A 23,785-nucleotide genomic window follows, 5' to 3' on the forward strand; every position below is an offset into this window, starting at 1 on the left:
ACGTTAATATTATTGATCGCGATACGATAGAATTTATAATCTTTTGATAATTTTCTTGGTATCTTTGATATCAAGTTGTTGTTCCATAAAAATTATTTATTTAACTGGCTGATAAAGATCAAGTAGAATTTTTTGATATCAAAGAATCTTCATGTTATAATATTATTATTATTATTATAATGATTATATTGAAGTGACTGCATTGCGCTATTTGTATGATTCCTGCTACTCAATAGATAAGGATAATGTTATATAAATCAAAGTGCCAAGTTGAATCACTAGTTCATAAGTCCACCAGCATTAATCTCTTATTATAATGTATAATGTGATATTTGAAGAAAATTTTGTTTCAGGCCTCAAAAATCCCTCCTATTTCCGAAAGTACAACAACCAGCAACATTTCATTTGAGGAAGGAGGCGTAAATAACGTAAGTTATCCTTTCTTGTTGCATTTGGATTTTAAATGGAAGGAAGAAAAAAATGTTGGATGAAGATTACGCTTGTATTGGAACCTTGCAAGTTCTTAGATTCCACGGGCAAATAAATTTTAGGTTCCTAAGCCATGCAGCCGTCTGCCGCATCCATCATCTGTTTCTCGTGGCGTGAGATCGCGGCCACTGGAGGAAGAAGTTGTAACCCATACAAAGGTGGAAACTATTCCTCTACTAAGCCCAACAATGGAGTCAAATTTATTCAAGGAGGCCTGGATTTTCCCTCGAGTCAAAACAAAAACACCAGCGGAGGAAGACAGTGTTACAACATTTCCCGATTGGGAAGAGAACTTTCAGGATTTAAGCGATTGGTGCATGGACCCATTCCAGACTCCATGCGATTTTCCTATAGGTGAATTGGTTCCTTTTAAACTATCAGGTAAGTTAATTCACGAAATATGTTCTCACTTAATCAACAATTGATGCTGAATTCTTGTAAAGTCAAAATTCAATTCTCTTTAGGTACTAAATACGAGGGTAAGGGCGTTTTGAATTTGGGAAAGGGGGTATCAGAGAACGCGACGAGGGGGGTAAATGAAGAAAAGGGGAAGTTAAGAATGAATTCGTTTGATGATATGGAGCTTTCAGGTAGCAAACATCAACCATTGTTGCCTTCATCAAACTCAACTTTTGACTGCAAAAAAGAACTTAATGAAGCAGAATATAATGGATCAAATACATTGTTAAAATTACCTAAAGCAAGTACCAGTGCTGCAAATAGCAAGATGAGCATTTCCGATGTTAATATACCATTTAATTCTCACGAACGCATAGGCAATCTTGATTTGGATGATGCTTGCCATAGTACCTTTGAATCTACAGAAAATAATCAGCCTGAAACATGGGATATGTTACATACAGTTCAAACTGGATCGGATACATTTGATTTACTATCATATCTTTGCGAAGTGAGTATATTAGCTATGTCCTAGGTTTCATTAATAAAAACATAACAAATAGTATCTCGTAAATTCGTTAAAATTTATCATAACTTGCAGGATGAAGCATATTCGCCGGGAGGTAGCACATCTACAGACACTTCAACGATATTCAATTCAAGATCGCCTATTCTACCGACAGTTTTACAGAATGCTGAGGAAGCAGTTGAGACGAAGACGAAAGTCGACAAAATTCGTCGAATAACACGATCAACTTCAACGGTAACATCATCTTCATCAGACACTTTGCCAATTTCATCGCGAAGATCCGGGAGAACGAGAACGATAATAAATAGTAATAAAGTAGATAACAAATATTCCAATGGAAAACGGGAAAAACGAAAACGATCCGCCGAAGATATTGTTTCGGATACACGAGTAGATACTTTTAGTTACAGAGAATCTAGAGAAAAAAATAATGAAGCTTCAAGAAAATCACGAATGAATAAGAAAGCGAAAGAAACGGAAATGGCATTAAGAGCAATCGAACTTGAAAAAGATAATAGGATATTAAAAATGAAAGTCGAAGAACTTGAAAAATTGGTAATATCTATGCGGAATGCTTTATTGAAGTCCGCTTTAAAGAAGGAGAATTGAATATTTGATCTTTTACGAGTAGACTTTGTCTTATTGCACTTTCTTTTTATTTATTTTTTTTTTTTTTTTTTTATTTTTTACTTTTTACATTGTTATATTGTTTTTAATGTTATTTGTTAACATTGAAATATTTTTATAACCAATGGGAATTTCTGGGATAGATTGTTAATATATTCTTTTTAATTTTAATAAGATATACGCATGGTATGAATAATGTCAACATATTTTATAATTTAAAAGTATGATTTATATCTTAGAAAATGTGATTTAATATTTTAATTGAGCACAATGCACCGAGCACGCCTTTGGGAATCATTTAAAATTAGTGCTTTAGGCATGTAATAATATTATACTGTTTTAGTAGTTTAAGTGAATTTCATGATCTTTAGAAACATTATCACTTAAAAGGAAATAAAAGCAAGTTTCGTACGTATGACAAAGTTTTCCGTTCGATTTTAATCAGAACAAAATCACAATCACGGTTTGTTCAGCCTTGTATTGTACCTGATAAAAGAATATATATATGTATGTATATATATATTTATATATGTATATATATTATATATATATATATATAATATATATATATAAACAATGATCGATGATAGGGTAGCTTCAGATCGATTTGTTTTGATTGTGCGAATATTACAATAGTTGCACGATGTAAATGTGTAAGAAGCATGTAATAAAGAATTTATTTTAAAAAGATATTTCACGTGCACATAAAAATTATATGACCGATTATAAAAAAAAAAAAAAAAATGTAAATCAACTGCATGAAAGAAAAATCTTTTTATTCTATATAACATGTATATATATATATATGTCTAAAATAATCAAATCCTAGAGGGGAAATATATTTTCCATGATAAAATCTTCTTCAACAATGTAATCAGAAATTTTTAATTTATCCTATACATAGATTGTTATATAAGTTTTATTAGTCACTTTAAGGATGTCTTATATATTTTCAAATCTGATCATAATCACGTAAGAGATCTTGCATCGCGGGGAAGTTAGGGGCTACGTTAAAATGCATATGATATAATAAATATTTCTTAGTGATTTTATAAATGTAATTAAAATTAAATTACATTGTAATACTCGTTAAGGTTTTTACAAAAAATGTAACCTCTTTTAAGAAATCGATATCTTTTTCGCGATAAGAACGATAAGAGATTATCATTTAACAGATAACGCAGTACCTAAGGTAAATGTCTCGTAAGTTATTTACGAACACGGATGATTCAACATATCTTCGAGAGAATCAGCTAACAAAATATTACTTTCTATAGATTTATTAGATTTTTTGATAGAATTCAAAAGAATTAGATACGCAAAAAGATATGTTTCTTTTGCTATTATAAATTTATTGATCAGGTTAAAAAAATTGAAATGAAATAGATTTCAAAATTTCAAATGGATACGCCCGTATGAATGATACCCGCATAGACTAATAAACATGCGACATGTAATTTTACTAATACCCGCATTAAGATCGAATCTTATTCTGACCAGCATAAGTATGTTTCAAAATGAAAGTGAATGAATCGATCGCTTTTATATTATAGATAAATGTGTCATTGGAAAAATTACTTTCAAATATATTAATGCAAATGAGATGATTAAAACTTTTCGTAAAGAGTTTGTGATGGCAGATTTGAAATTTTCTTGAAAAATACGAAAGAAACAAAAGAAAAATTGATTATTTTAACTAATATTTCTCATTGTGTGAATTCGATGAGAAAAAAAAATACCTCCCTTGAATTTCGTTTCAGAAAAAAAAAAATAATAAAGGACGATAACGATTGGTCGTTAGGAAAGTCAAAGATGAACGATGATTGGCCGATAACACGTAAGTCGGCACGTCGCAGCGAACATCTAACAGGTGGTCGTATGCTATTGGTCGATTAGCACGAACGGTAGTGCTGCGGTACTAGGCAACACGTGCGCGCGCTTAGAGGCGCATTCGCGGCGGCAAAGTACGTGGAGGCGGGTGCGTCCGTGTTCGCCCTATCCTCTCACCCTCCTCACCGTTGTTCCTCTTTCTCGTTCATAGTAAGTTAGTCTATTGACGTTACTCAGAACGGTGATACGCCATTAGGAAACGAAAAACGCGTGTCTTACTTCTCTGTCTGTATAGCTTTAGGCGTGTTAAGAAAAAATTAAGAAATAAAAGGAGAAGAAAGAGTAGGAAAATAAGGAGAAAGAGAAAGAGGAGAGGTGGAGGAAGAGAAGGAGGAGAAGAGAGAAAGAGAGAGAGAGAGAGAGAGAGAGAGAAATAGTAAGGAGGTTTCACATCCAATTGGCGCCGTCTTTACCAGTTACAGAACAGTCATTCGCGGCGCGCTGATTCCAAGAGCGACGGACGACGGATCGATCATATCTGTTTTCACGCAACCTCTACGAGAATTCACCCGCGCCATCCGTAACCATCTCTCCTTCCCTTCCCCTTCCTTTCCCCTACCCGTTGTCTTTTTTTCTTTTTTCTTTTTTCTCTCTTTCATCGTTTCCCCCTCTCCTTAGAAAAACAGACCGGCGCCTTCGTCCTTTCGATCGGTCTTTCCCGTCTTATCGTTCTTCTAACATTCCTCCCCGTGCGATCGCGTCCCTCCATCTGGAGGATTCGTATCATCTATTTAAAAAAAAGGGCAAAGGTTCGCAAGAGGATATCCCGTGCGCGTATTTCGGTGAGTATTATACGTGCGATAGTTTAAAGATCTTATTGAATTTTCTTTCATCGTTGAGATAAATCGAAAAGTATAGTGAAAGGTGTACCGTCTGGATATTCTCTCTTGGGTTTATTCTGCACGTGCCCGCGTGCGCGCGCGCACACCCGCGAAATCTCCGTATCCGAGTGAGTGAAAGATAAAGAGATAGAGATAAACACACACACCAGAGAGAGAGAGAGAGAGAGAGAGAGAGAAAGAGATAAATAGACAGAGAGATAGATAGATAAATAGAGAGAGAGAAAGGGAATAGTTTGCAGAGTACATACGTATGTACCATCTGGTGGTATCGTATCCGATGCGAATCTGCCTGTACCACCCTCTCGTATTACCTCCCACCTCCCACTCTTCCACCTCTCTCGATTTCTCGTCAGAATCCATTCGCGAATTTGACGATGTTACTTTGAATCTTCTCGCGAGCACCGTAATACGTACTATATACATACATACATATGTGATGATATTATTACAAAGGACCGCGATTTGAAACGCGATTACTGTTCTTGGAAAAAGTAGAATATATTTGTTTCGAGTGGCAACGAGATAACCTAGCGATGTTGATAACACGTAGTAATCCGTTATATTCCGGTACCAAGGTGTTACGGTAATGTATCTTGTATTGTGTTGCTCCGATTTATCAATGTATGTATACATATATATATACATACATATATACGTATATATATATATATATAAATATGTATTTACACGTACGTTTTATTCTATGTTAGATCGTAAGAAATTATTGAATTAAGATCATGTATGTATATTCTTTCTGGAAGGATATTCACCGTTACAATCGAGAATAATTTACAATCAGTTTCTCGTCGATATGCCAAGAACGAATCGTCTTCTCTTGCGCATACACTTCGGTCACCGTCCACGACTCTCGCACGTTGACCTTTTTCTCTGCTACCGAACGGATGAACGCGCACCTCTGTCCGTCGTCAGTGCTCCGACAAGTGCGAAGTGTTTTATATATATATATATATATTTTTTTTTTCTTGAATAGAGTGGGGTGATAAGGGATGAATTGGTACAGGCAAACATCGATTGTTTACATCGTATTTAAATAAATATTTACGGGAATTAATTCCATCGTTCTTTTTTTTTTCTTGCTCACGTTTACTCTTTTCTTTTTCTTTTCTTTTTTTTACTGTATTATTTTTTTTTTTTTTCTTTTTTCTAATCTCTTTCGATACACGTAGTAGTACGTATGTATGTATATTCTATTGAAGCGAACGAACGCGTTCTCACGTGGAACGAACTTGTCATTCTTCAGTGATTATAATAAACGAGTTGCATCGGGAGGAAATGTTGTGCTCGCATCTCCGTTAAGCCAGATCGAAGAGGGAAAAAGATATAAGATTATAGTATTTAACATATTCCTGACCGCAATATTTTTTTTAGATTTCTTAAGTCACTTATAGAGAAATAGCCGATGACGAAAATGTCGAAATGGTTTTTCCTCGTCGTTCATTTTTCTTCTTTTTCTTTCTTTTATTTTGTCATTTTCCCGCGCTTAGCAATTGTTATTTTTGAATTATTATCAGCTCTCGATCGGTCATTAATTAATCAAGCGAGCTTTTCTTTTTCTTCTTTTCTTCGAGGAAAAAAGATAAAAGGATAATGAAAATCGTGATTTATTTACCGTACAAGAGAAACTTCCGATGAGGTTATGTACATCGTAAAACTCCGACTTGTTACGTATTCCATTTTAAGACCACCCCCATACTACCCCTTCTTCTATTCTTCTCCCGTTTATTCTATGACGGATTGAAAAGGCATCGTATCGTACTTAACCTATAAAAGATGGATCCATTGATCTCGTTACAACGCATTACGATTTGTCACGACGCAATACTTGTTATATTGAACGATGAAAATACATAAATAAAATTTATTTTCATGCCATTTTCAAAATTCTTATTTTCTCGTGAAAGTATTACAACGTAAGTCGTCAGACATTCAAATATTGTCGAAAGTTTCTATAAATTCTAATTAATGTAATAAATTATTTCAATGATATTTATGTAAATAATAAATTATCAAAGATATATATATATATATATATATATATATATATATAATATTTACGAGATATTTTCTTTTTTGCATGTGACGATAATTGTGTAATCATTCTAATCTATATTTTATTATAATATCCTGATAGATTTCAACATAGTCAATAAAACGGATCTAGGTAGAAATCTTTCTCTTTCTTTCTCTCTCTCTCTCTCTCTCTCTCTTTTTCTTTCTTTCTTTCTATTTCTGTCTATCTATCTATCTATATCTCTGTCTTTATCTCTAAGAAAGATATGTTACTTCGAAACTTCTTCATTTATATGATTTTTATTGAATGTTTTATTTTGGATTTTAATATTTTCTTTCTCGTTAATTTACAGATACCGTTGGAAAGTATCGATATCCTTTCAAGGAGAATCACGATGCTCGTGGTTTGAAGTTATAAACGGCGTCAATGAGCATTCAAGTATGTACGATTGATTGAGGACAGTGAACACACCGGGAGATCGGAGAAAGATCAGCGAATAGAAGAGACGGCCATCATGGAATTCTACGACGTGGGAAGCAGCGATCTCAGGGAGTTGTGGGAGTCTTACCTCACAGAACCAGTGAGTCTCTTGGCCTTTATATGCCATTTTTATTCCTTCGAAAAATCTAAATCTCAGAAAAATAATAATTAAACGCAAAACACTTTTTCTATGATCATGACCGTAAAATTTTTTCAATTTAAATTTTATGTACCATTTAAAATGACGGAAACAGAATAAATATGTCATGTTGTGATCTTTCACTCGGCAAATATTTTTTCCTTTCTATTTTTTTTTCTTTTTTTTTCTTTTTTTTTTTTTTTTTTTTTTTTTTTATTTATTTATGTTTTTTTTTTTCTTTTTTTTTATTTTTGTGTTTATTTTAGATATATGCGTCATCGTAATTATTTTTAGTAACATTTTTATTTTTATTCTAAAAATAATTCGTACATCCGTTTTCTTTTTGGATTTATTTTTTCTTCTTAGAAATCTATATTAGATAATATACGATTAAATTCTCTTACGACGATTATAATATATCTTTCGTTATCGTTACGACCTTGGGTTTTGATCCAACATCCAAATTGATTCGAATATCGAGAACAATACGATATTAATCGATTACCACCTATGTACATATATACATATGTATATAAGTTTGTATCAAAATGAACGTAACGATCTTTCGGTATATCTGTGTGATGCGCGTGCGTGAGTGCGCGCGCGTATGTACAAGCTTAACGAAGTGTACAAAGAACGATAGCATTTCTTTGAAATGTTTTACTTTTTATTCAGACAACAAATTACTTCTTATTTATAAATGTTAGAATGAACTGTATCTCGTCCGGTAGTGTACGGTAGTAGTTCGTAGTAATGCGTAATTAACGAGCGTTTCTCTCGAACGTCATAACAGTACTTTTGAGATACGTGTATGTACATTTATATTTACCACATTTAAAATTTGGTACGTATACGAAAGCGATATGGACGATTCTTACGACATTTCGTATTTTCCCGCCTTTCGAGGTGCACTTGGCGCACATTTTTATATTCCATCGTCTTTACATTACGTCCGATGTGACGTATGTATGTACATTGTACATACTTAACTATTTATAGTCATTTATTTTTTTGATCATTATTAATTGTCCATTCATTGTGACTTAATATTAATACCTACGTTATCTTTCTTTTTTTTTTTTTCTTTTCGTGTCTACACTCTGCTAAAAAAAATGCGATTATTAAATATGTTGTATAATGATCTAAGTAATTCTCTCTTTAATTATAAATAATGTGATCAGTAACAAATAAATTTTATTTTTCTAACATTAGGATAAATATTTTTTTTTACCTCTATACAGTCATGTAATATTTTTTAAACGTAATAAATTCTGTATCGGTAAGAATGATTTTTCTGTGTTCCATTGGCTTTTTTTTTTTTTTTTTTTTTTATTTATATTTCTCCAAAGGAATTATCATCCTCGATAAACGTTGCGTTACAAAACGAAGTATTACTTTTTATCATAAATGTAATTTTAATATATCTCTACTGAGAAAGGGATGGAGAGAGGGAGAGGGAAAAAGAGAAAGAGAGAGAGAGATAGAGAAAATGGCATGTGAAGTAGCTGTTCCTTTATACTTCACTTAATCTTTGTAAATATTATGAGATGAATATTCATACAAAAAACGAATAGGATGATAAGGAGAAAGAAGAAGGGATGGAAGAAATAATGACTTTATATAATATATCGATACGGTCATGTTCAATGTTTAGAACAACTTCTTCGTACACCTGTACAAATAATTTCCCTCTTCCAATTAACCGTACTCGGTTGGTTTTTTTCGTAAAGTCTGAACGAAACAGATGAACTTTATTTATTTTTAGATCTATACGTGTAAATATACATTTAAGTACAAAGAGAAACAAAGATGAATTAATTGTAATATAAGATATCGAAAAATTCAAGTAATCAAAAGAGTGCATAATCATTTTCGAGTGTTTCTCTTTAAGAAAAAAATTTTTTTTTTCTTTCATCTTTTTTCTTTTTTTTTTTTAATACTTACGATATTCGTCTCTTCGAAATATTTCGGTTTATCTTCGAAATTTTTTAAATGTCCTATTAGCTATTACGAAATACACGAACACATATGTTTTCTATTTACTTTGATCCATCATTTATCTGTTTAGATTTTTATTATCAGTAACTAGACTTCGTTATAAATGTATCTTTTTATATAATTTACATTTGTTGATTAGTAGTTCGTTAATAATCTTTTTCTTTGTTTCAATTAACAAAGAGAAGTCTTTGTTAATTGTACAATTCTTTTTTAATATTTATTACGTCCTTTTCATTTCCGAAGATCCTTTATTTTTTCTTTTTTTTTTTTCTTTTTCTATTTTTATATCTTTGTCACTTTCTTTCTCTCTATCATATACGAGAAAATAAATGGTATTATCACTTTTGATTATCGTTGGTTAATACTCGACTAATAATATATCGCGACGTATTAGTAACAAGTAGAAGGAAGTTCATCATTGCATTATAATCGAAATTGAAAGCTGTTTGGCGTCTGCATACTAAATTATCGTGCGTCATCGTATTTGGGGAGTCAATTCCCTTCTTGAATAATTACGTCATCGACCGCCGAGGATTCGTTCTTATATCTCTATTTCTTTTCGTGTTCTCTTGCTATTGAAGCGACGTCTGTATTATATATACATGAAAAAGACAGGGAGAGAGAGAGAGAGAGAGAGAGAGAGAGAGAGAGAGAGAGAGAGAGAGGGAGAGAGAGAGAGAGAGAGACCCTATAATATATTATGTAAAAGTATATCTGGAATTCGGATATAATTTTTTTACAGAATTAATAAATGAATCTAATTTATACAATTTGTAATCTCTCGTGTATAGAGTTGTGTAATATCAATTTAGAAGTATTTATTACAAATTATTTTCTGAAACTGAGTAGATGTATTATTGGTTACAAAATAGGATGAGAAGTATGAGAAGAATGTATTTTCGTAGATATTACAGAAAAGTTTCTAAATTATTACAATTAATTCATAAATTATACATTATAATAGATCGATCGAATTGGAGTAAGAAATTATGAAATAATTTATTAATTAATTCATAAAAATGTAGAAATTAATTTAACGAATTTATTACGGATATTATAACAGCAGATTCATTCAGAGTTCGTAGATGGAAAAAAGCATAGATTTGAAACGATTTAATCGATCGATATCGAATTCGTGAAAAAATAGTACGTAGGTTTAACTCTTTGATGAAAGCCGACTATCTGATTTAGCCTCCTCCGCACGACGATGCAAAGCAATTTACTTTCCTCTCTTTTTCTCTCGAGACAGATGTAAGCACTGACGTAAGCAGTAATGTCGATGACGATGTCCCATTACGTATCAAAGTGGAACATCTTTAAACTCTATTCTCATAAAATCTCGATTTTTGTCGTTCCACTTTCCTATATATGCGTGTCAAAACAAATGACCTACGAAATCATTGTTATAAAATTATCAGATATTAACGAATGGGTTAAAAAAATATTTACACGTTATTTAATATTGAATAATATCGTATAAATTAAATAAAAGGCTCTGAATTTTTTATTACGTATAGAGAAATTAGCATGCTATATTATATTATTAATAATTAACAAATACTAGTAATATAATTTCTTTATAGCAGCTTTATAAAGAATAGTTTGATATCGAATATATTTGATATATTTATTTTGTACATCTGATTTTTAGATGCATTTTTATAAAAAATATTATCAATACAATTTTGACATCCGAGAATAACATTTATTTAAATATAAAATGTCATATTACATTGTCAAAATCAATATTTTCTATATATATTTGAAAATTCAGAGCCTCTTGGTAAGCTTATAAAAAGATCCAATCATTTATAGCTATTTTTAGCTGTCATACTCTATAGGCTTAACGAGTTTACGAAAAATGCATTACATTTTTTTCTAAAGAAACTCTGTAAAATTCAATATAATGCAAATAGGTCGTATATAATTCAAGGATTTCATTGAAAGTTTGTTCTTTCACTTAAGCCTAACTTTAGAGTTTTATTCTCAGGAATTCCGAAGAAGAACGAGAGAAGATTCCGCGGTGGAATAATGAAATCGGTTTAAAGACGACAACATCGTAGAAGAAGCGAAAGTAGGACGCTCGGAAAACTCACGGAAGAGATTTTTCACCTTTTCTTGAGAAGTTCGTTCAGCAGGTTACGGTATTCAAGTACTTAGAAAATGGCGTTGACGATAGTCAGGCTCTTTTCCTCTATTTATCTATTTTCTTTAAGTGAAAATGAGTACTCCCCTTCGCACGGCGTTAGAATATTTATCACAAGCCGATAACAAAAATCTTATCCTGCTGGTCGTTGAATTTTAAGTGACCGTCACTTTGGTGTATCTTTTTGGTGTCACGTCAAAAAAAAAAAGGATCTCTTTCCGAGTTTAAAATTTTCTGACTATCATTTATGGAATATTCATTTAGATGATGTCATTAATCTGTTTATTGAGACGATTTTTGATTGGTTGATATGGACATGATCAATAGTTTAACTGATTAGAAACATAATTTAAACAAAAACTTTTCAAAATAAGATGAGTAAAAAAAGGAGATATTTTAATTTGTTAAAACGATAATATTTTTTCATCGATGTGAATTTAGATGATAGGAAATTTATTTTTTAGTTTGAAATAAAATAATACGATTAAAGGTAGGAAGCTTTAGACATTGTATTAATAAAGTATAATAGTCTTTTCTTTTCTCTTTTTTTTTTTTTTTCTTTTTCTTTCTTTAATAGGAGTGAGAAATAAATGATTTATCTATTCTTTCAGCATGAAAGAAGTTTCTTCGTGACAAATTAATTAGTTTCTTCCGGTTAACAAGTAAAAGAACAAGATTTGAATGAAATTTTGGCTTCAATAAAAGAAAATAATGTCATTTTAAAGATTAAACATTAGTTTTAAGTAATTTACTTTTAGATAAGGCGTCAATTTGATTTGAATTTTATTATGTGGATTTGAAATTTTGTTATCTTCATTAAATATAATAAGAGAGAACATTACATTTACATTATATTATTATACATAATTATTTTTATTATATCATTATATATAATATAAACGTAGTTTATATAAATACCAATATTATGAACGTAAATAAGTAAAATAAATATATAATTGAAATATAGTATTTTTTTTTTTTATATAAACGTAGTTTGTATTACAATTATATTACAAGTAAAATATATTGTAAACTACGTTTTATGTACATAATATCTTTATACTACTTAATTATGTTTATATTATATTACTCTATTTTATCTGTGATATCAAATCAATTTCAAATTATTTTAGACAAAGATAGATGTGATAAAATCGAATATCAATAGATATATTATTGTTACGTATTATTTATTTTAAATTACCAACATCGATACGTAACTATTGTGTGGCACAGAGTACAAGTTCGTAATTTTCTATCTAATCTAATTAGGCTAAAGATAAAAGTTAGAGTAGTAGTTGTGTATGTAGTTACGCCGGAATCATGTCGACTATGCGACTAACTTGCATGAGGATCCTAAGAGGGGGTGGGTTGATGATTCTACGGGAACGTATCGGTTGGCTGAGTTCTGGCGCAAAACCGGAAGTGCTTGCGAGTCGACTTGCTTACCGGAAACATCGTGTTCAAAAAAGAGAAAGAAAAACTACAACAGAGCCTTCTCTAAAAATAAAATGGTCGCCCACGTAAATATGATAATACAGTGAAGAGTCTTTTTCAAGAAAGATAGAGAAAAAAAAGAAAAATGATGCTATTTAATGGATGGTTCTCAAATTGCAAGTAATTAAGTCAAGGAGGGAGAGAGAGTGAGAGAGATAGAAAGAAGGACGTTCGAAAGACTATGATTAATAGCGTTTGATGTTTATCTGGAAAAGTGTAGTATCGTTACGACAATAGTTATTGAAAATTTATCGATTGCCTTTGTCGATGACCAGCTTACGTAACGCGAATTATGAAGATAAATATACGAAGGGAATAAAAAGAAGAAATAAATAAATACAAATTTTAATGACGTAACGAAACTTTGAAATTTGTTCTTCCTGTTTTTTTTTCTTTTTCTTTTTTGGTAAAATTAAATTTAATCTAAAAGATTTATGAGAAATGAAATATTTAGCAATATATAAAAAATATATATATATATATACACACACATACACACACACACACACCCAAACACGTATATATATATTTTTTTGATCAATTTAAATTTTATCATTCGAAAGATCAATCAATAGATTTTTATTTCTTCGTATGAAGAGAAATAGGATGTTGAGTTTGACGAAGATAGGTCAGAGATCGAAGAGTTTACATGTTTCTGCTTATAAAATCACGATCGAGAAAGAATTGTTGTTATGCGTCCTCTTTCTAGATCCTCTCGCTTCCCACTTGGTTCATTCTTTGCTCTGCCTTTTCAACCACCACCACTACCATCGTCACAGCTATCACCGTTAGCTTCTTCTTTTTCTTCTCCTTTCCCTCCTCTTATTCGAATCTACAAGCGACAAATTGGAAAGCATCGACGGAATTTGCAACGAGTTCACTGTACCGTGACCTTTGACGCCAATCTATTACATCTATAACGTTCAGAGAACGAGCAACCATTTCTATCAAATAAAGTCACGTGTGATTTCATCGAACAAAAAATAAAATGTACGAAGATACAGGATATTTCCTCAAAAAAATGTGCAGCAGCACATCTCATTTGAAAATTACATTTTTATTCATTATAAGTAATATTAGTAACCATAGAAAAATTTTTTTTTCTAAAACTTTTCTATTCCTTCTCAGAATGAAGCATTTGAGCAATAATTATCGACATACACACGTTTATATATATATATATATATATATATATATATATATATATAATTAATAATTCTAATAAGAATATTAACATTATTTTAGGAATTATACATTCTATTTTTATTTTGTTTTTATGAAATTTATTACCATTATTTATATCTATATATATATATATATATAAAAAAGTGAAAATTCATTCGATCGTTATCGGAAATATCGAAAGAGTCCATGAATTATTAAACTACGTGTCAATATTTAAACTACATTAAAATGTGTATAGGAGTTTGCGATATTAAATCACTATAGATGTCATTTTAATATTAGGTGTATATTGACTATATTGAATATATGTGGTATAATAGTTAAGTTACAAAGGACAAAAGTGTAAAAAGAGTATAATGATTTTTTCTTGTATAACTGAACGCGCAACAATAAAATACCATTAGGACGAGGTTAGGCGTCGTAGAAAGACGGCTTCTTCCGGAAACGATGGCACCATCGATCGTTGTATATATTTGGCACCACGATATAGCTCTCCTTATGCAAGTTTTAATCGAACTCCTTGAAGAAAACTTTGTCCAGTTATTTTCCTAAGTCGATCTTACTTTTTTGTTTCCTAGAAAAATTGCTGCTCTATTTTAAAGAGCGTATTTATATTAAGTAGATTATATATATATATATATATATATATATATATATATATTTATTTATACTATAAATTAGATTTATTTATACTATAATTTATTTATACTATAAATTCTAAGATTTTCATTAGCAAATAAATAACTTTAATATCATATATTAATAATGAAACAATATACCACTTTTGATTAGGATCACAATTTTAATGAGATTATACTTTTTAAAATAATTTTTTTTATATTAAATATAATTGGAGAACGAATTTTTAATAAAATATTTTGGCGATAAACATTAAAGGATTTAGAAAACTTTACAAAATTTGTATGTAAATTCAACGAGTAAATTTTTACGAGGACGAATTGTTTGCGAGAAATGATAATCGTTTGAAACGAACGTAATTTTTATCGTTTGCGGTTTTATCCTCAAATAAATTTCACGAGTTTTTCTTTCCTTTATCTACGTAGCAACTTTGAGCTTGACCTCGATTGATAAGAGGAAACCAATTATTTAGTCGACTCGGCCATACTGTCTGAAACTTTACAAAGAAATCTGTTCTATTACGAAGTATACTCGAGTTATACTATATACTAGTGTGAGGGAAAACGCAAATAGAAGAAGTTATTGTGATTTGTCGCCACGTGATTCTAAGTCAAGCATTTATTTAATTATTTTACGTGAGTTTTTATCGATAAATTTCCTTTACTTTCTCTTACTCATTTAACCTATTACGTATAAAAGTCCGAAACAAAAAAAAAAGAAAAGATAAAAATACGTATCTATAATATATATTTGTAACTAATATTAGAAACTACTAATATATTACTCCATCAAGCATGATGTCATAGTTTAAAACAAAGCTGTAAATATAGGGAAATCACAAACACATAAAAAAATTTTGAATGTCATATTATTAATATTTATCAATGTAGTCATGCGCATTAGATTTTTATTTACAGAATATGTAACGTTCACTTATGTTAATATATATTGACAATTTCAAATTGATTTCTAATGGTTCTTAATTTAGAATGAAGTATATCGTCAATTTGATTTTTTTATTTACTAAAGATATCGCTACAAATTAAGTATGCTATATTTTTCGTTGGAACATAGAGAACATTTAAATAAAATTTCATCTGGATTGAACAAAAATATTAGAATTTATAGAGAAATTATACACAGATTAAGGATTATATAATTAAAAAAAATAAGCTCAACTATAATTTATTATAAAAAATTGCTTATTACATTAATTTAATATATTAATTTTTTTTATTATATTAATTTACACTACATCGAATTCTTTTGAGATATTTTCATTCAGTGATAGAAATGCATGTTTGTTTTTTATACTTGTACCGTGTTTCTCAGTGATAAGAAATGTTATGTATACACACAAATACATACACACATATACACACACACACACACATATATATATATATATATATATATATATGTATATACAATAAAGAAGATAGGAAGAATTTTTATTTTTAAATTACATCGTATACGTAAGCTTCGTTTTATATGCTACATATGTATTAATGTATTGATAAAGCGTGTCCTCATAATCCCTAATTGAATTAGTAACTATTTTGGGAATTACAGTAAAAAAAAAAAAAAGAAAAAAAAAAAAAAAAAAAAAAAAAATTGTCTAAAATAAAAAAAAATTAATTTTATTTGTAAATAAATTATACGTCAGATAAAAGACTAATGATCTTAAAAAATGTCAATGATAGTATGTAAAGCAAGTACTTTATTCTATTCGTTATCGATCAGGTTGATCGCTGGTTAGTCGCTTATTAGTGACGTTCATTAGTCAGTAACATCCGTTAACGATTAATAAGTCGAGTCAGTATTTCCATTTCTTAACGGTACAGTCTTTGTAGGAAATCAAGCAGGAAGATCGCTTGACTCGTTTTTACGTGTCCTCGGAAACAAGCTTGTAATACTTTTACCAGCTGTGACTGGCCAGGGAATTTGCTGATCCATTAAACTTTAATTCGATATATATATATATATATAGTAGATAGGTTATTGAGAAATAAAAATAAAGGAATTATTAAATGATTCGTCGCTTGTTATTCTATAATGCAACAAAAATCGAGGACGAATAATGTTCATGTTGCTTGGAAAATGTCGACTTATTCAAATTCAATCGCCAGTTAAACATTTTACATTGATTCTTTTTGACTAAGCATGGTCATAAAAGCGATACTTCATAGGTTTCTTTTTGTATGCTTAGTAATCATATTTTAATGTTCCAGTCATCGTTCAAATATAATTAAATGATCGTATTCCGTTTACCATTGATCCTATCGTTAACAAATTAACGATTTACTCATTTTTTGACTCTGATAATTCTGCTTGAAGTTGTAAACATAAGATTACGTTTATCTCGTATAATTATCTGTTTGATTATTACTCAAATAATTAACTGGGTTTAACGGCTAGATTTTAATTCATTAGAAAAGAAGAATACTAAAGTAATCATTAGATAACTATATATATAATATACACATACTCACACATACACACACACACACACACAATATTTTACATATCTTTTACATTTCAATATTTCTCTCAATTTATTTCCACTTGTTCATTATATTCCTTTTGAATTGTTAATTCAAAAAAAAGAAAAAAAAAAAAAAAAAAGAAAAGGAAAATTATTGTTTGTAGTGTCAGTGTAAAAACAGTAAAGGTCACAATTTTACTTTTATCAAGATCGATATCTCAGAAAACGACCTTCATTGATGAAATGGAATTCTAATGTAGAAAACTAAAGGAAAGATCGATCATTTTCGTTATATGGGTTTCCTTGTGTTTCTCAATGTTCAGGAAAAAAAAAAGAGAGAGAGAGGGAGAGAGAGAGAGAGAGAGAGAGAGACAGAGAGAGAGAGAAAATCTGACGTTTACGAGAACGGTTCTACGTTAAGAAGAAATCTGGTTTTGAAACGAGTTGTATACTTATGCCAGGAAAGAAAGAGAGAGGAAGAGAGAGAGGGAGAGAGGGAGAGAGAAAGGTAGATAGATAGATAGAGAGATAGAAAGATAAGTGAGAGAAAGACTTGTTGTCGTCCTCTCATCTAACCTGCAAGAAAGTAGACAAAGTGACGGTACTACGGTTTGGATGAGATTCTTGAGGCCGTTCACCTTTTTTCGTGACTTCGAGGCTGGTACTAGCAGGTAAAGTCTACCTTTTACTACACCACAGAAACATCATCACTTCTTCCCTTCTCTCTCTCTCTCTTTCTCTCTCTTTCTCTCTCTAGTTCTGTCTCTGTCTCTCTGTCTTTCATTTTTTTTCTCTCTTTTTCTTTATCTCTCACTCAATCTTTACGTTGATTATAGTGGGCAAGATGAAACTTTTTTCAAGATCTAATTATAAATGATAGAAATTGTACATTTATTCCATAGCGTAATGTAAATTGTTTATCGAAGGATTAGATATAAATTCTGTTTTTATTGATAATAAAGATTTTTTAAGATTTTTTAAGATAACTAAAAAATTATATTTTCTCGTAATTTCTTAATAATCATGTATATTAATATTTTATAACGTTATGTAACTTTGAATATACGTATTTATTAATATTTGAATATAAATTAACTATTAACATTGTTATAGAAAACAGAAGAAAAGTTAAAAAATGGAGGTATACTGATGTATACAAATATTTTACAAAGTATTAGTTTAAATAGATTGTTATAATAGTAATATAAATTATATTGTAAATTTTACATTGTATGATTCTTTTTTTAAATATGAAACAAATTCGATCATAAATATTAATTTCTTTTTTTTTTTGTTTTTTATATATTCATTTACATAGAAAAAGAAAAAGAAAAATTAGTTTCTTTAATTTTTCCGTCACTCCGTCGGTAAAAAAGATGATCTACAACATCATTAATTCTTATCGATCTATACGATTATAATGATATCACTTTCGGAGAAGTCAATCCAATATTCGAAAATATGTTTATTCAGCAAAAGAGCTTGGTGGAAATTTACCGTTGCATTTGTATTTCTAACCTCATCGAAATGTTCTTCACTGGAGATCGATGATGGCCATGACGAAGTCGTAATTGTATGCTAGGAAAGATTCCAATCGAAATACCTTTCTATTACTTTTTTTCCATAAACTTGTATGATAGTATTACACCGCATAGATTTTTATCTTATAGGAAAAACGATTTCTCATACTTATTAATTTTAATTTATCAAAATTTATTTTATTATTGTTATTATTTTAAAAAGAAAAATTTTTTACTTTTGTTAAATTTAAATCTATTGAATTATATGAATTTTATAGGATGAATCTTTTATTTTCATATGAATAAGTTCCATTTAAAGATTAATAATAAATAACGAAAAAGAAAATCTTCGTCTGTCTGCTGGAAAGACGATTTGTTATTTTTAAACTTACATTTACTCACATAAAAAAAGGTTTTAAAGGTGATGGAGTTAGTATGCAAAGTGTGAGGATGCAAATTCTTTCTTTTCTTCTTTGGAGTAGGTACGAAGACATACGTAAATACTTACGTATAAAACGTGTCGCCATAGTAGTTTTTAACGGTATATTTAGGCCTGTATGGAATCTTTATTAACACATTATCGTTTGGTCATATATATATTATACATATATAACAGATTTTTTATTAGCCGTTCTTAAAAATCGCCTCCCATTTTTTTTTCCTTCATTTATTTTTTATTTTTTTATGTATTATATATGTATATACTATAGAATATATTATTAAATATTATAGATTATCTATAGTATACATACAGTATACATAGTATAGTATTACATTATTATGCATTATGTATTATACGCTATAGAAATGTAAAAAAATCATTTATTATTAAACGTTAATTAAATGAAGGAATAAATTTCGATATATCTTATCACGTTGTATCGTATCATAACTGTAAAGTATTGAACAGCAACGTGTTAAATTTGAGAAGGTAATGCCAGATATCACTGCTTTTATGTCGTTTCCGGAGGAAATAAAAAATAGAAGATATGAAATAACCATTTAGAAGCGATTAAGACGAAGATATGAACGACGAAAACGAGCGTAAAAGAGAAAAATAATACAAAATTATATTTTCCAAGTATGAAAAGCAAAAAAAAAATTTTAATTAAAAAAAAAATAAATATAAATTAAAATGGAACGAAGTTCCTTTGTCAGTACATTGAATAATTGAAAATAATACAGAACTAATATAATAATACGTAGATAATAATCTATCTTAAAAAAAAAGGTGAACTATATTATAGATATAATACAAATGTCGATCGATTATTTATTACTGTATCTTTATAATATAAAATTAATTTTGAAATCAAATATCTCTGTAGCCAAATTAATTGTTATTTTAATTATTACTTATTTTAAATAACCGATAATTTTTATTTTTTTTTTTGTTTCTATTTGGGACGAGAAATGGTAGTAAGATTATTTATCAAAATGAAATGAAGGATGCATTAAAGAAAAATGAAAAAAAAAATAAAGAAAGAGAAAGAGAAAGAGAGAGAGAGAGAGAGAGAGAGAGAGAGAGAGAGAGAGAGAGAGAGAGAGAGACAGAAAGAGAGGGAAGTCGAATGGAAAACAAAAAACAAAACCTTATCGTGACCTTGGCATCTGGCCGGCTTCCGCATTGTTCGCGAATGCAGGAGCTCCTTACGCGCGTTCTCGCGTTCATTCGTTCGTTCGTTCGTTCTTTCGTCCGCTTGTGCGAGCAAAGGTCTCTGCTCCGCGATCAGTGACACCAATTCTTGCCCGATCCACGCTCGATCCCACGATCCGTAACGAAATCGAAGCGATTGGCTGAACACGAGAAAAAAGAAGAAGAAGAAGAAGAAAAAAAATATAAGGTTTTACCTGAGAACTTTAAACGTGCTCGAAATAAACGTACTTTTAAGTATTATCGATTATTATCAATAATATATTTCATCAACAATTATCGTTAATTATTTTTATATCACGTGCTGATGATAATGAGTAAGAATTTTATCAGTTTATATTGACTGATGAAAGAATAATGTTTTTTTTTTTTTTTTTTTTTTTTTTCAAATTATTCAAAGCGAAGATTGCTTTCTATTCTTTCCTTTTTTTTTCTTTTTTCTTTTCTGTTTCTTTTTTGTTTTCTATGTTGATCAGACGGAGATCGTGAATTTTATCAGAGAATCAATCGTCAATTATAAGATAATAAAATAGTATTCGACCAAGATTAATGTTTTATAAAATATTTTCTACATGTAAAATAAACTTTGTTTTTTACAATTTTTATCATGTAAAAGTTTCTATGTTATTAACATAAATAACAATTAAACATTATCACTGGAAACATGTATATTTCGAGGAAAAAAAAAGCAAAAAATATGAAACGTGTTCTCTTAAAAAAAAAAAAAAAAAGAAAAAAAAAATATATATATATATATAAATTGTTAAAAGGAGATTGAATAAAGAAAAATGTCCGTTTCAAGCAAAAAATTTTTTTCTTTTCTTTTTTTTTTTTTATTTCTTTATTAGAGACGCATAAAAAGAAACTGTGAAATGTTTCATGAGAGAGAAAGAGAGAAAGAGAGAAGAAAAAAAATATGGGATGGGAGAAGCTTTGACCTTGGCAGGTAGTCGAGTTCCGCATTGCTCACTCGTGGTGGCTAAGTTCCCCTTCCTTTCTTTCAAGAAGGTCTCCCGGTTAGTTCTACATCCTAAAGAAGAAGAAGAAAAAGAAGACGAAAAAGGTATCGCATATCTTCGTAATGCTTCGGAAGTTCTGATGCCCTCTTTTCTCCTTCTTGGGTATTGTTGGTTATTGTCCGACCTTCAACTTGACCGGTCATCATAGTTGTCTCGTCTGTCAACGTCCTTCTTCTTCTTCTTCTTACGAATGTTTGACGTCGTAAACAGATCGTATAATCATAGATCCTTGATACCTTGTTTTGAGTCTATCAATCATTATCAATAGTTTATATCTTCTATCATTTTTCAAAATTAAATATTCTCAAAATTATATTCAAAACAGATGTTGTCGAAGTCTTTCTCTCTCTCTCTCTTTCTCTCTTTCTCTCTCTCTCTCTCATTTCTCTTTCTCTCCGTTTCTTTGATTCGATCATTTCTATTTTCGATTTAGACTTTTCGGATAAATTTATCGATGAAAGAAGAGGAAATAGAGCCATGTGGAAAGCAATCGTCCGTATTTTGACAGTGCACTGACCTCAATATATATAAATTCATCGCTTTTTTTATTTTTTTTTTACCAATTTATCGATAGTCTTTCGTTAATAAATTTATTTTTTTTTCTTTTCTTTTTTTTTTTTTTAAATATAATAAGAAAGATGATTTTTTCGAAATCTTTTTGTGAAAGTAATAATAACGAAAATATAATTTTACTTGTCATAAAAGTTCAAGTAATATGATTTAATAATAACACGGTCTTGAAGTAACTTCTATATAATATTTCGATTTAGATATCCTATCTATCTTACCAGTTAATAATTTATAATAAAAACGATCTCATAATCCTTTTACTTTCGGGCCTGGAATTATATCATAATAAATGTATCGTCGTTAATTAAGAAGAAACGTTTTTATTGGTACATTAACAGTTAATTAATCTTTATATAAATAATTCGTGAATTGCATTAATAAAATAACATAATGTTACTATCACTATATTAGGCTATAATCTAAAATCGTAAAAAAGAAAGGAAACAAAAAACAAAACAAAAAAGAAAAAATGATGATTAAACTTAGAATCGAAAGTTACTGCTTCGATGGTTGAAATACTTGAAATATCAATCGATAAACGTTATCGGTACAATTTCCTATATGAAATAGCCTGATAAGGCCGATGTGTGTATTATGAATGTTACGGCAATTGGTCACGTTGTTCGATTATATTATATATCACAAGTCAGTTTGTTCGACACGTTGGTAATTTTTTTCATTTCTAAAGTTCTTTCTATAATAAAAATTTTTTTTCTTTTTATAGGGACTTGGACAGGACGTATCAATGACGTCGAGAGAAGAGGAATGGGGTAATGTTTTGTGCCTCAGGGACAAATCATCCTTGAGTGTCGTCCTGAGAGATCGTTTGATGACAGATGCTGCGTTAGGTGGACCACGTCCTATAAAATCCGAACATAGTTATAGTTTACTGGCTTCCAGTCCTCCACCAAGTCCAGCAACTTCTGGGACCAATCCTTGTACAGCGAAAAGTTCTATACCTTCTACCAGTACGGCTGGTACGATGGCGGTCAACACCATTTCTTCTATTGATTCAAATAATTTGGATCACAACAAATCTTTGGATATCCGGCCGAGATTCGATGGTGAGAATATGTTATTGTTTGTATTCGATTTGAAAAGCATGAAATTATGGAAAGAATTCGAGGAACTTTTTTTCTGAGGATTTTATTTTATTGGAATTGATTGTAATGAAAGTATTATATGTATCACACATATTTATATGTATATATGCATTATATATATATATGCATTAAATTGTATGTAGAGTACATTTAAAATAGACACTACAAATGTCATAGTCGCAAAATAGGGATGTTTAATAATTTATTTATATACGTATAGAAATAAATGTATATACAGAACATATATAAAATAATATAAGTAGATATAATTAATACTATATTTATATTGTTACGTTTTGTTTTATTGCATCATGAACAGAATATAATTGACTTTTAATTGCAGATATGGAAGATGAGTGCTTTCTAGCAATTTCTATGAATTCATCCCGAAACGAGGATCAATCGTCACCTTTACCCCTTCAAACAACTTATACCTCGACTGTAATTTTGAAGAAACCTAATGTAGTACCTGAAGATAGCGATTATTCCGAAATTAAGGGCGAACCGCTCAGTGCACCCGGTAGTCCTTGTACGCCCTGTCC

At 29.9% G+C, this 23,785-nt stretch overlaps 2 protein-coding genes across 6 annotated transcripts in view; both read left to right on the forward strand.

Annotated features, from left to right (window-relative positions):
- The first annotated feature begins 245 nt into the window (after positions 1-245).
- On the forward strand, positions 246-2,918 carry LOC124948519. Its single transcript, XM_047492239.1, has 5 exons — positions 246-269; positions 354-428; positions 552-870; positions 954-1,399; positions 1,490-2,918. The coding sequence occupies exons 1-5, from the start codon at positions 246-248 to the stop codon at positions 2,024-2,026; spliced, it is 1,401 nt and encodes a 466-aa protein (XP_047348195.1). The 3' UTR covers positions 2,027-2,918.
- A 153-nt stretch (positions 2,919-3,071) lies between these two features.
- The window catches only part of LOC124948786 (cyclic AMP response element-binding protein A), a 22,669-nt gene continuing 1,955 nt past the window's right edge, over positions 3,072-23,785 (forward strand). Inside the window, exons 1-4 of one of the 5 annotated variants that reach the window (XM_047492953.1) lie at positions 3,072-4,716; positions 7,161-7,388; positions 22,865-23,204; positions 23,587-23,785. The exon at positions 23,587-23,785 is cut by the window's right edge and continues 127 nt beyond it. In XM_047492953.1, the coding sequence (XP_047348909.1) occupies positions 7,323-7,388; positions 22,865-23,204; positions 23,587-23,785 (605 nt within the window). In that variant the 5' untranslated portion in view covers positions 3,072-4,716; positions 7,161-7,322. Of the gene's footprint in view, positions 4,717-4,930; positions 5,360-7,160; positions 7,389-15,077; positions 15,528-20,421; positions 20,742-22,864; positions 23,205-23,586 lie in introns of those variants that run through there. The other 4 variants (XM_047492955.1, XM_047492954.1, XM_047492956.1 and 1 more) reach the window with 4 other exon arrangements.

Source organism: Vespa velutina, chromosome 4 (genome assembly GCF_912470025.1).
Source record: "Vespa velutina chromosome 4, iVesVel2.1, whole genome shotgun sequence".
In the NCBI taxonomy this organism is placed as follows: domain Eukaryota; kingdom Metazoa; phylum Arthropoda; class Insecta; order Hymenoptera; family Vespidae; genus Vespa; species Vespa velutina.